The 14,456-nt window shown below is 40.8% G+C and overlaps 1 protein-coding gene and 1 pseudogene across 1 annotated transcript; both read right to left on the reverse strand.

Moving 5' to 3' along the window:
* Window positions 1–1,209: 1,209 nt before the first annotated feature.
* On the reverse strand, window positions 1,210–3,312 carry LOC121802108 (transcription termination factor MTEF18, mitochondrial-like). The gene has a single exon (XM_042201682.1). The coding sequence runs from the start codon at window positions 3,103–3,105 to the stop codon at window positions 1,324–1,326; it is 1,782 nt and encodes a 593-aa protein (XP_042057616.1). The 5' UTR covers window positions 3,106–3,312; the 3' UTR covers window positions 1,210–1,323.
* A 953-nt stretch (window positions 3,313–4,265) lies between these two features.
* Window positions 4,266–6,125, reverse strand: LOC121803736 (annotated as a pseudogene).
* Window positions 6,126–14,456: the final 8,331 nt, after the last annotated feature.

Genomic DNA, 14,456 nt, shown 5'->3' on the forward strand with positions numbered 1-14,456 from the left:
TAAAAATACTCAAGTAGAGTCTTTTTCTTTAACTCTTTACTTCACGCAACAATTCTACCTAAAATTTCATGTTACTCAAGAATATGGTAATTTTGAGTGAGACAAAGTGATTATTTTCTCAGTTCTATATTAATAGAGTGGTACACTTTTTTGAACATTACAACACAATTTTTGGCAATAATACATTTATTTATTATTATTTTATTCTCTTAACTTAACATATAAATGTCTATTTTTTAATCTCATTGCTAAAAAGAAATACCTCGATTAACAAAAAATGAAGGAAGTATTATTATCATCTTTATCTTGTTATCTATACAAATATAGGACGGAGGCATAGGCGATTGCTCTTGGATGAGCATGGTGCCACCATTGCTTCTCTAATGATTTTGCCAATTATAGTTGAATTTGAGAGGGTATCGTATATTCGTATCGAATTTTGGTTACATTTGATTTGAACATCTCTAGTCTATCCTTATTATTCTGCAAAATTGAATTTAAGAGGGATCAAATTTGGTTTTGAAATGGAAATTTTCTTTAAGACTTGAGATCTATCTATCATTTTTACATCGAGATTTTAATTATTTATCTGTAATACTATGATTTTCTTTTTATAACATTTTTCCCCCTCCAATTATTTGTGTCAATTCATTTGTACATACAAAACCCATCCACCATCATCATAACGTTAGCACTTAGCAACCTCATGTTACACAGACTGCTTTACTTTTGTTTTTTTTTTTAATTGGATTGATTGCAAAATAATAGTAATACTTTTAATTTTAACTGAAAATACAAAATAATGTACTCCTAAATATTTGGTCTAGAGGCCCAAGCTTTTAATTTGGGCTGCGGCGTTAGGTTAACCAATTCGTTGTTTAATAAATGAAGGTCGATTCGAGTAGTTGCATATTCAAAGCTTGTTGAATTTTCTTTAAATTATCAAGCTCGAGTTCAATTATATTTTGTCATACATAAATCACGTAATATAATTTGATTTATAGCTCAAATACTAGTACCCTCTTATGCAGTTTTGAATCCGATTACTTATCATTTTTATATTGTTTTTCCATCCTAAATCATCATAAAAATATGAAACAAAAACATGGAGCTCATTCAATTTTCAGATGCTCAAAACCTCATCAACATTCACATATTTTCATCATCTTAACCACATTTTACCCCAAAACACAGAGTTAACACTCAAGATTTCAGACATAAACTGACATTCTCCATTTATTCATTGGCCATTTTTCCTCAAGAAACATTAAGGAAGTTTAGAGCAGTACAGCAAACAAGAATGGTTAGGTAACAAAAATGATCTCAATCAGAGGCCAATGATCTCTTCAAATTCTCCCACATTTCTGGACCATTAGGATGTATATCCACATAATATTTTACGAATCGGGCGTCAGAGCAAGCAAGAAGTGTGCTCACTGACAACATAGGCTTCACATAGCCTTTCTCCCTAAGCCAAGCATACATAGAAAATCTCAGACTAATCCTCTTCATATCATAGCACAAATATGATGGAAAGCCAGCAATTGATTCCACTGGATACCCCAAATAGTTCTTCAAGCAATCCATCTTTTTCTCAAGAATGTCCCTCGTCTGATTCAGAACCGTTGGCGCCTGCTTCACCATGCCTGACACCGTGTTGAAATCTAGACCAGCCCCCACAAGACAGTCAAACCTCTCCTGCAGCTGATCCCCTCTGCCCCGGAACTGTTTCAGAGCTTTAACCATCTCCTCTGAGTTTTCAACATAGCCGAGTCTCAGCAAGAAATCTGTTTTCTCCACAATGTTGTTTGGACTCCTTGCAGCTACAAACTCAGCACCACTTTTTTTTGTTTTGAAAGCCAAGTTGAAGAATGTGGATGGATTCTTCTCTAGAGCCTCGCATAAGCTATGCTTATCACCGTTGAAATCCTTCAACACAGTCTTTAGCCCTTTTAGAGAGTGTGAAGCCAACACCTCCATATGGCTCAACAGAATCTGCACGGTGATTTCTGGTTTCGTTCCTATCTCCAAGAGAATAGCCAGTGCTTTTGAGAAGTTCTTGGCACACTTGGGTGAAAGAATCTGCGGGTTTTTTACCATTAAGTCAAGAACCTCCTCCACTTTAAGGCCCAATTTGACCAACAAGGCGACTACAATATCGACTTGTTTCCCACATCCTGCAAACAATAATGCAGCATCTTCCCTAAACAATGCCTCCATCTGCACATCACTAAAGCCTAGCTCTTGAAGAAAACACAGTGTTTCTAGCATCCTATTCCAATTATAAGTGTTTTTGCTAGACAAATGCCCAACAATCCAATTACTATCGAACCCTAATTCCTTCATTCTCTCAAGAACTCTTACAAACGCATTATCAACATCACCAGCCAAAAGCTGAGGACTACAACTCACAAGCTTTATCACATTCGACCTTCTCAATCCCAACTGCTCGTAAGCCCTTAATTTCATATCCAACACACCGCATTCGTATCTAAATATCTCATTGACTTCCTTAAACAACCTACCTATCTCACATCTAGGCAAACCATAACTACTAAGGGTGTGGTAGTTATCAAGCAAGAGCTCATCATCACTAAGAAATATCAACTCTTGGGGAAGAAAAGGCGCATACTCTCTCTCGCTCAAGCCCATACTCTCAAAGAAGGGCTCAAACTCATTAATAGGATGGTACCTAAAGAACTTAGTTAATGCCCTCAAAACATCCTTCTCAGAATCAACCTTGGCCAACAGGCCCTCGAGAAATCGAGGCGAATTCTTGCTGATATGCTCAGAATCAAGAAAACTCAATCCCCTAGTGGTATGCAGGTAGTCAAACAATGCAGCCTGTGCATCAGCTTTCACAGGCCGCCGAATCCCATCTGTGGATAGGGTAATAGATGACTGAGCTACGGATTTAGGCACAAATTGATTCGAATTGTTTGAAATTGGCTTTGATCTGTGCAAAAATTGAATTCTTGAAGCTGTGTGAAATTGAGGGTTTTGCAAAAAGATAGGATTTTTATCACTAACAGGGGACAATACGAGATTGTTGAGACCAGTAATCATTTTCAAGCTCACTGATATTCTTACTTTTCGAAGCAACATGGGTTATTTTGTAACCAAACAGAAACAAATCCTAGGAGATAAATTCGCTTCTCTAAGGCAAGAATCTAGAACAAGAAACATGCGAAATCATAACTTTTGCTTAAATTAGTGGGTGTAAAAAACAAACATCAGCTAGTTACAGGCAAACGGTTTCCTGAAATCGAAGTTAATTGCATTTCTACTCGGGGCGAAATTTGACTCATAGTAACATCGATTCATCAAGATTGGATTTTTTATTTAGGGTTATGTAGTTAGAAATTAAAAGTTTAAATCACAGGCTTTAAGGATTTTTAGTAGGCCTAACATGGTAGATTATTTTGAAATTAAGGCCCATTCGTTTGACTTGATCAGCCCAATAACTCACAGTTTCAAGCATCCAAAATATCAAATAAATTAGTACTGAAATTTGTGAATTCACATTATGATTTACTTAACCGATTAAAAAGACCCCTAAACCCTTATGAATAATTTAACAACAATTAGATTTATCATAAATAAAATAAATGTGTTCAAATATTAAAACTATTTGTTTTTTAAAAAAAGAACTTGGAGTACAAAATAAGAGACAAATTGTTAAGGATATAGTTCCTCAACTATAGGAAATCGCGTCGAACGTCGAGGGAGCTTTGCCCGTCGATCAATCCGGCGTCGAATTCTAGGGTTCGTGCTTTTGTGCACGAGAGAAAAAGATAAATTGCGTAAAAAGTATTTTATTTCTTGAATGATCGAACTGAAGAACAATGTCCACTATTTATTATAGTGGATACGGAACAAGAAAATAATCCTAATAAACATGAAAAGATATGATAAATCAATAACTAACTAAATAATAAGATATGGGAATATTTTAGGAACATGCTCGTATCACAAATGCAGTCTTGTTTGAACAACAGTAATATTGGTAATCTCATACTCATTTGTTTTGAGCAGAGAATTAGCGATTACAACCTGTAAACAGTAAACCAAATCTCTTGATTCTTCGATTCCAGCTAGGATTGAGTGCATCAGATCATCCAAACCGTTGTAGCATTAGAGAATCTTACATGAAACACATCAACATAGAATATTGCAAAAGGATTATAAAAGGATTAAGCAAAAGGATTATAAAACACACACACAAGAAAAGGTAAAAATCCCAACTGACAAAAGCCAGCTAATTATTAACTAGAAACTGCAGCCACTGCACAGTCAGAAACTTGGAATCCAATTCTCTCCTTGTTCAAATCATAAACAACTTCCACATTCTGCTGCTGGAAGCTTCCAAAAACTCCAGCTGGCCCATAGTGGTGGTCAATCTCATTCTCACCATCCATGCTTTGGAAGAGCAAGCACTTGACCACGGTCGAGTTGCTTGGAGCGCCCATCGCATAGAACGAGTTCCCTTGTGGGAGAGTGAGGCTCGCATTTTTCAAGAAATGGAAGGTTATGGGAGGTATATCATCAGCACCAAGAATGTTATTGAACTGGCATGGGACGTGGTAGCAGAGACTAAACCCCGATCTCTCCTCTACCTGAGTGGCTCGCGGGTAGGTTATGGCTGCCTCTAGGGTTTCTACAAGTTGTGAGTAGAATGGCTCTGGTAAGTGTGTATAAGTCGTGCCTGAGTCTATGATCATCCCCTCGTTGCCAGCAGAGTCGAACCCCCTTAGGTTTAAGGGTACTTGTGTTGGAGTGGTGTTTCCCACAGTTATGGCTTCTAAGCCAATGTAGTAAAAGTTGGGGTACATTGGACTTTCAACATTGGAGTGAATTGTAGGTAGTCTTTGGGGGTTATGGCTAGGTCTCCTACAATCAAAGGGCTTGAAATATTAGGGTTGTTTGCATATTTGAAAGGCAAGAAGCAATGGGAGAAACCCTTTTGGAGAAACCCTTATTGTGATGGGAGGGAGAGTGGGCCTTTTCCAAACCCTGCAATTTGTTAGCAGAGATTGCAGAGATGATCGGGCTGTTGCTTGCAATGTGAAGTTGTTGGATGAGCAATGTGAGGGTGAAGATGTGTGCCGTGCACGAGAAAAAGCTAGTGACAGCTCCACCCCAGCTCACTCCACACGAGCTGAGCTCGTGACTGTACCAGAGAGCACAACCAAGATGTAGGACCACTTGTGTACTTGGAGAGACGTGTTGATCAAAGGATTGAAGAAGGAAGTGTTTTAGCAGAGTTTGTTATGTTTAAGCATTGTAATCTTGTTTATCTTGTACTACATAGATTAGTGTAGTGTTCTAGATTGTTCCAATGCTGCGCATATGTATGAGCTCATCGAGCAATGTTAATCGATCAATGAAACAGTAGCTTTCAACATGAACTATTTTAGCAAAATGTTGCAGTACTTCATGAATCGTTTTGCATGTTTTCACAATTCCTATAGGCTCTCTATATGTTGCGCCACGCAACCAAAACAAAACCGTGTAATTTCACGTGTTGAATTAGGGTTACTTGCATGAACTCTAAGAATGTCCCTAGAGAGGGTTTCGGCCACAATGCCATCACCATAGGTGTAGGCAAATGAAGGGCAAGGCCGGCTACATGTGGACCGGACTAGGGTGGTCAATGAGCACCCTGACACTGTACAAGGGTCAAATGGGTTGTCAGAGCTATGAATATCCATACAAAAGGAGCTAGAACATGAATCTCAAGAGGAAGAGGAGGAGCGGAAAGGGGAGAAACTCGTGGTGAACTTGTTATTTCTATAATCGTTGCAATCTAGGCAATCAAATGAAAGATTGCCACATGGCACCCACGTTAGGTCGCTCCCAGTGTCTAGATAAACTTGAATGATTTGAGGGGGTGTGCCTAAATTGAGAGCTATGACGTATCCATCTCTAACTTCTTTGAGTGGCTCCGTCATATCAAGCAATCTTGTGGCTGATTTTGGCGTAGGAATTGTTGATTTAGAAGAATAAGTTAACTCCAAAACTAGAGATTTAGGGTTCGTCATTTCTCTTGCATGGGAATTTGCAAAAGTTAGGGTTGCAACGAGGAAGAGAAAGAAGCTGAAGGTTGTGATAATGTCTGACGACATGATTGAACAAGTATTTCTTCAATATTATCTTAAGACTTCTGGAATTTGTGAAAGGTGATATGTTTTAAACAAGCATGTGCCTCTATTTATATAGACATGATTGTGGTCGAAATAAACAACTCATAGGCTTCATTAACCAAGATTTCATATATCATTAATTGTTTTGGGACGGTAAATTTCATTTCTGAGTAACACCGCGAGAAAACACGTGGAGTATATTCCAACGATTAAATATCTTTTGGGATTTAATTGGAGCGTTTCTTGTAGTGCAAAAAATGTACTGTTATCAAAAAAATTTCACGTTAGCAACTTCAATATGATTAAACAACGATGGTTAACGTTTTTATATTGAAATATTGTCAAAATTAATATCTATACGAGTCAAAGGTACGTAATTTGACACAAATTAATGTTTGGCTAAAAATTAAAGTGTATCTACAAACTAACAAGTAAAAAATATTGCGTGGAGAAGATCATAAATGCGTGTATCTACAAACTAAAGTGAAAAATATTGCGTGGAGAAGATGATAAATGCGTGTATGCATGTGATTGTTTAAATTCAAATAAAAAAAGAAATATTTTTTTATTTTGAATGTTTACTTTTCTAAAAGGAAAATAAAATGATTGGTCTTAACCAACTGATTTTGTCTGCATAATTATGCTTAATGTAGAAAGGAGCACAAGCGGCGTTGCCTTAATGAATATAAACATGTTATTTTATATAGGTATAAGATGTTATAAATAATTATATAGTAGTACTAAACATTAATTAAAATTAGAGAATTTATAAAGCAAAAGCATTAAACGTTGCAGTTAAGCGGAAGTGCTCGCAACTAGCATTGCATGTGTAATAACACCTCACAAACTTAGGCTGATTGTAGTTTTACTCCTATTTAAATCAAGAATTGTAGTGTACCTCAATCTTAGAAGATGAGATAAATCTAAATTAGGTTATGTTCGATAATTGAATTAAGATGAATAAACTGCAAGTAAACCTATAATTTTAGGTTTTCAACCTATTTTTTGAACAAAGGTTTCGAACCTATAATTTGTAGGTATAATGTTGCAATTTCCCCCACTTTCAATGATCATCTACCTAATCATTGAAATTAGGTCCAAAACTAGTTAATATGTATTGAACCAATTTTAAAAAGGATTCCGATGTGTGATTTCTTGGTGAGCATGTGACTGTGTCAAGTTCATTTATTTTTCCTTCTCTTAAACCTATACATGCGTGTATATTTATATTCATGATATATGTTATATATTGTTTACATAAATACATGTATAATATATAAAGCCATGTACTTGTTAATTAGTGAGCAGTCGAATGTTCTAGCATAATAACTACGCCTTGTCTTTTTCCCTTTTCCCCTTTATAGTTGAATGTTTCTTTATATTATAAATTTAGACCAACTTTTTTCGCCTTAGCAGTGACTTCTTACGTGTCTTGAATCATCATCTTTTTCTTGAAAATAATCAGGAAAAAAAGTAAGTACGTCTAATTTTAAATTAATGTTCATCTTAACCAATATAATCGGGTCATTAGTCACCATTTTTATTGAAGGAAAAGATGTATACTATTATCTTGAACCAGTATGTTTTAGCCTTTTAGGTATACATGGAAAAATGTTGATATTATAATTGGTGAATAAGTATATAACTAAATCATATACTTGATCATGTCATAAACAAATCTATGCACGCGCAACTGGGCAGGCGATTGATGAATCGGCGAATTTCTGATGTTAGTAAATGCTGGTAGAGAATAAAGATCACGACACAGAGAATTTACGTGGTTCGATTTACTGAGGTAAATCTACGTCCACGGGAAGAAAAGAGGGCAGAGTTGTATTGCTTGATCTGTTTTCTACAGCTTACAATACAAACTTGCTATTTGATCTTTTATCTCTAGAGAGCTTAACAGAGCTTAACCCTATCTATCTGATCTAGGTTCTATTTATACATTGAACCAAGATCGTGGCATGCAGCCATTACTAGGTAGTGGATGTCGTGGAGATCGTGGCGATCTTGCATGGGTCCACTATCCTGTATGAGTTAATGACTGCTTGACACCATTAAATAGATCGTGGGTGTAGTGGAGGTGGAAATCCTGCATGAGTCCACTATCTCCTAGTTCGGTCGAATACTGAGACCGAACTGCTGAATTATTGCCGAGCAGCTTTTGCCGATCTGAGAGTAGAGCTTGATGCCGACCTGAGAGCAGAGTTTGATTGGTTGGCTTTTACCGAGCTGTAGGCTGGGGCCGAACTCTTTGGTTGTGCCGAACTGAACTCTTTAGTCATGCCGGACTGATACTCTTTAGTCATGCCGAACTGATACTCTTTCTTGGGCTTTAGGCTGATGGGCTTTACTGCTGTTGGGCTTGTTTAGTACGTACTCCATCACTACCCCCCCCGGAAAGCGAAGTGAATTACTTCGGTATTCTGGATAAAGGTACGGGGTAAGTTGATATTTGTCCTCGGTCTTATGAAGTGAACTCTTCTTTGACCGGACTCGTCTTTGGTCTGATGAAATAAACATCTTTGACCGGACTCGTCTTTGGTCTGATGAAATAAACATCTTTGACCGGACTTGTCTTTGGGTTGATGAAATAAACATCTTTGACTGGACTCGTCTTTGGTCTGATGAAATAAACATCTTTGACCGGACTCGTCTTTGGTCTGATGAAATAAACATCTTTGACCGGGCTCGTCTTTGGTCTGATGAAATAAACATCTTTGACCGGACTCGTCTTTGGTCTGATGAAATAAACATCTTTGACCGGACTCGTCTTTGGTCTGATGAAATAAACATCTTTGACCGGACTAAGCTTGTGTCCTAATTTGGCGAGTTTTATTGCTCGGATCGGACTTTCCGTTGTCCTAATTTGGGGATCGGACTTTCCCTTGTCCTAATTTGGGGATCGGACTTTCCCTTGTCCTAATTCGGCGAGTTTTATCGCGTGGATCGGACTTTCCCTTGTCCTAATTCAGGCAAGTTTTATCGCGAGAATCGGACTTTCGTTGCAGTTTGTTTCAGACGAAGTGCTTGATTCTTAAGCTGAATTGCGGTCTTGTATCCTCTTTAGAAGCTTGGACTTCACAATCGTTGGCTTATTGCAGTTCGTTTCAGACGAACTGCTTGTTTAAGCTGAATTGTGGCCTTGTATCTTCTTTAGAAGCTTTGACTTCACAATCGTTGGCTTATTGCAGCTCGTTTCAGACGAACTGCTTGTTTAAGCTGAATTGTGGTCTTGTATCCTCTTTAGAAGCTTTGACTCACAATCGTTGGCTTATTGCAGCTCGTTTCAGACGAACTGCTTGTTTAAGCTGAATTGTGGTCTTGTATCCTCTTTAGAAGCTTTGACTCACAATCGTTGGCTTGTATATGTTCTAAGAAGGGGATCAGCCTTCGAAGAACAAGATACCTCAGTAACATTTGTAAGAGACGACACGCACATAGACAGACAAAACACACAGACAAAACGCACAGAGACAAACAAAGACCACGTAAACCAAAGAAAGCACTTTGACCGAACAGGACTCAAGACTGACTGACCGGACTGTCTCTTACAAATGAAACTTCTTGAGGTTGGAAATGTGCCATGTTCGGGGTACCTGTTCTCCTGACATGTGAGCCAATTTGTAAGACCCTTTGCCGAGGACTTCTGACACCCGATACGGACCTTCCCATGTGGGTTCGAGCTTGCCCAGCTTTTCTGCTCGGCTTACTTCGTTGTTTCTCAAGACGAGATCTCCCACTTGAAATTGCAGCTTCTTCACCCTTTGGTTGTAATACCGGGCTACTTGCTCCTTGTACTTGGCTGCTTTTATGCATGCCAATTCTCTTCTTTCTTCGGCAAGATCTAGCTCGGCTCTCAGTCCGTCGTCATTCATTTCTGCTGAGAAATTTAGAGTTCGGGGACTGGGTATGCCGATATCCACCGGAATCACGGCTTCAGTGCCGTACACAAGACTGTACGGAGTTTCACCGTTGGAGGTTGTGGGTGTAGTTCGGTAGGACCATAGGACTTGAGGGAGATTTTCTACCCATTGTCCTTTGGCTTGTTCTAACCGAGCTTTTAACCCTTTCACCAGGATACGATTTGTTACCTCCGTTTGTCCGTTTGCTTGTGGATGAGAGACCGAAGTGAACCGCTGTTGAATATTCAGCTCTTGGCACCAATTCTTGAACGTCTTGTCGGTGAACTGAGTCCCGTTATCCGAGATGAGGATGTGGGGTATGCCAAATCGGCACACTATGTTCTTCCAGACGAAATCCAATGCCTTCGAGCTCGTTATCGTAGCTAATGGTTCAGCTTCCACCCACTTCGTAAAGTAGTCCACGGCAACGATTAGGAATTTTATTTGCCGAGGAGCTTGTGGTAGTGGTCCTACTATGTCTATGCCCCATTGCATGAAAGGCCAAGGGCTTTGCATAGTGGATAGATCGGTCTGCGGCATCCTTGGGATATTTGTATGGATTTGGCACTTCGGGCATGTCTTGACGAGCTGCACTGCTTCTTGTACCAAGGTTGGCCAATAATATCCCCCATCTTAGAACTTTTTTAGCTAAAGCTCTAGCTCCGATGTGGCTACCGCACGATCCTTCATGAACTTCTCTGAGGATGTAGTCCGTCTCTTCTGGTCCTACGCACCGCAATAACGGCTGGAGGTAAGACTTTCTAAAGAGGACTCCTTCATGAAGTTCGTACCGAAGTGCTCGGCACGTGATCTTCCAAGCTTCTCTCTTATCCTCGGGCAATTGTCCTTGATCCAGATACTGCAAGATCGGCGTCATCCAGTTCGGCGAGCTGGATACTGAATGTACCTCGGCTTCATCAATGCTTCGATGCATTAATTCTTCCGCCTTTGAGCTCGGATCTGAGGCCAACTTACTTAAGGTATCTGCTCGGCTATTTTCCGCTCTGGGAATGCGGATTATCCGAAAATAGGAGAAACTTCGGCTGATGCTTTGCGCTTTGTCCAAATACTTCTTCATTCTCTCGTCACGAGCTTCACTTGTACCCAACATGTGATTTACTATGACTTGTGAATCACAATGGACTTTGAGAGATTTGACGAGCAGACTTTGCGCTAACTGGAGTCCGGCCAGGAGGGCTTCGTACTCGGCTTCATTATTAGTAGTGGGGAATAGGAACCGAAGTGAGTAGGTTACCTCGTGTCCGTCGGGAGCGACAAGTAAAATACCAGCTCCACTTCCCATCTTGTTTGAAGCTCCATCTACGAATCCGCTCCAGCAGTCCGGCGGCTCTACTTCGGATTCTAAGGGCTGTGCTAGTTCGGCATTGGCAGAATTCTTCTGTTCGGCAATAACAGGAATTGCTTGATCGAACTTTGCTTCTGCAAGAAAATCTGCCAAGGCTTGTCCCTTGATGGCTTTCCGAGGTAGATATTCAATTGTGTGCTCTCCCAGCTCTATGGCCCATTTGGCGATTCTGCCTGATGCTTCTGGCTTGGTCAAAACTTGCCGAAGAGGCAGATCGGTTAAGACGCATACCTTGTGAGCATAGAAGTATGGCCGCAGTCTCCTTGCTGCATTTACTAACGCCAGAGCAATTTTTTCCAGAGGTTGATACCTTGTTTCTGGACCTCTTAATGCTCGGCTTGTAAAGTAGATGGGAAACTGCTTTAGGCCTTCTTCTCGTACAAGCACCGCGCTAATGGTTTGATCGGATGCCGCTAAGTATAAGAAAATCACTTCGGCATCTGTTGGAGCAGAGAGAATTGGAAGCTCGGCTAAATAACTTTTGAGCTCGTCAAAAGCCTTTTTCTGCTCTATGACTTCAGAGACGATTTAGTCTTCCCGGCAGGGAGAGCGTCAATAGTTAGGATTACTCCATCATATTGCGGCTCGTTGTCGTCTTCGGGATCCTGTTGCCTTTTCGGATCCTGAGGAGCGCAGTTCGCACCTCCCTGCTTTTTGTTCCTTTTCGGCTGCTTGCTTTGGTATTTTTTTAACGTCCCTGCTTTCACAAGGGCATCAATACCTGCAGCCAAATGTCGGCACTCCTCGGTATCGTGACCGTAGTCTTGATGGAAGGAGCAATATTGATCCTGAGGTCGGCGCGCGGCCGATTTCGTCATCCGCCTTGGCTTTTCGAACATATCGGAATGCAGTTCGAAAATTTCCGCTCTTGACTTGTTCAATGGTACGAACTGAGCGGGCGGCTTCTCAGGATTGGGACGTGGTCCCAATCTGCCTTGTACCGGTGCCCTTTGAATTCTTTCAAAAGGAGTTCGGCGAGGAAACCTCTGATCGCTATGATCGGGCTTCTTTTCGTCTCCTCTAGATGAGCTGTCTAAAGACCGTTTTCGACGGTCTGCCTCATCGGCACGGGAGAACTGGTCCGCAATGTCCCACATCTCTTGAGCTGTTTGCGGACTGCATTCCACGAGCTTTCTGTAGAGAGCTCCGGGCAGGATTCCATTTTGGAATGCTGAAATGACAAGTAGATCATTGAGATCATCTACTTGTAGGCATTCCTTGTGGAATCTCGTCAAAAAGTCGCTGATCTTTTCGTCGCGATCTTGACGTATAGAAAGCAGCTGAGCCGAAGTAATTCGGGCTTCCGCTTTCTGAAAGAACCTCCTGTGGAAAGCATCCATTAGATCTCGGTAGGATCTAATGCTGCCTTGAGGAAGGCTGTCGAACCACCTTCTGGCGTTCCCGATGAGCAGCTCGGGGAACAGCTTGCACATATGGACCTCATTGAGACCCTGGTTTGCCATATTATATTGATAGCGTCCCAAAAAGTCATGAGGATCCACTAGCCCGTCATAAGTCATTGACGGTGTCCGGTAGTTCCGCGGCAAAGGAGTTCGGGTGATATCGTCCGAGAACGGAGTCTTTAATGCTCCGTACATGGCGAACCCGACATCTCTTCGGTACGGAGGAGATGGAGTTCTCCTGTGGTTCCGGTACCGAGGAGGAACAGGAACATGTCGGGGTTGAGGATTCTTTCTCCTGGAAGACACGTCACTACTGCGGTAGTGACTTTCATGTCTGGATGAGGAGGGAGAATCCGCCGTTGTCTTCTCCGGCTGTTGGCTCTTCTGCAGGAAGGTTAAGAACTCCTCCTGCTTCTCGGCCAAGAACAGTTTGACAGCTTCATTTAAATCGGGCTGCTGGGAAGACTCGGTGTGTGGACCTTTTGAGCGGCTTGTTCCTTCATCGTGAAAACTGGAAGTAGCTGTCTCCCGAGGCTGTTTTCCAGGCCTATGGGCTGCTGGATTAGCTTCCTCATGGTTATCACGGACGGAGGCACGGGTGTTATGTGATCTGGTATGCATTTTTTTGGGGTGGAAAAAGGGTCAAAAATTCGCTTTATCACAAATTTGGTTCTCTGTTTCCCACAGACGGCGCCAGTGATGAATCCGCGAATTTCTGATGTTAATAAATGCAAGTAAAAAATAAAGATCACGACACAGAGAATTTACGTGGTTCGATTTACTGAGGTAAATCTACGTCCACGGGAAGAAAGGAGGGCAGAGTTGTATTGCTTGATCTGGTTTTCCAGCTTACAAATACAGACTTGCTATATGATATTTTATCTCTAGAGAGCGAGAGAGTCTAACCCTATCTATCTGATCTAAGTCCTATTTACACATCGAATTAAGATCGTGGCATGCAGCCATTTACTAGGTAGTGGATGTCGTGGAGATCGTGGCGATCTTGCATGGGTCCACTATCCTGTATGAGTTAATGACTGCTTGACACCATTAAATAGATCGTGGGTGTAGTGGAGGTGGAAATCCTGCATGAGTCCACTATCTCCTAGTTCGGTCGAATATTGAGACCGAACTGCTGAATTATTGCCGAGCAGCTTTTGCCGATCTGAGAGTAGAGCTTGATGCCGACCTGAGAGCAGAGTTTGATTGGTTGGCTTTTACCGAGCTGTAGGCTGGGGCCGAACTCTTTGGTTGTGCCGAACTGAACTCTTTAGTCATGCCGGACTGATACTCTTTAGTCATGCCGAACTGATACTCTTTCTTGGGCTTTAGGCTGATGGGCTTTACTGCTGTTGGGCTTGTTTAGTACGTACTCCATCAGCGATGATGCAAACTTCCTCAATTTATTTTTAAATCTTTGTCGTACATCTACTTGCTCAAAGTAGATTGCCATGTTGTACTTTATACTATTTCTAGAAAAGCAAATACCATTGCACTATCATATTATTAACATTAATATGTCCTTTTGGCTTTAAAAAGAAAAGAAAAACATTATAGTATGAGTGGAAAAGCTAGCATATTAAATATAATTGTACCCCCATTGTGCAATTTCAAGATGCATGATATTTGAAAGTAG

The sequence above is a fragment of the Salvia splendens genome, chromosome 5, assembly GCF_004379255.2.
Source record: "Salvia splendens isolate huo1 chromosome 5, SspV2, whole genome shotgun sequence".
NCBI lineage: Eukaryota > Viridiplantae > Streptophyta > Magnoliopsida > Lamiales > Lamiaceae > Salvia > Salvia splendens.

What these genes read in the sequence shown, in the direction of transcription:
- LOC121802108 (XM_042201682.1), bottom strand. Translation starts at nt 3,105, where the DNA reads ATGTTGCTTCGAAAAGTAAGAATATCAGTGAGCTTGAAAATGATTACT.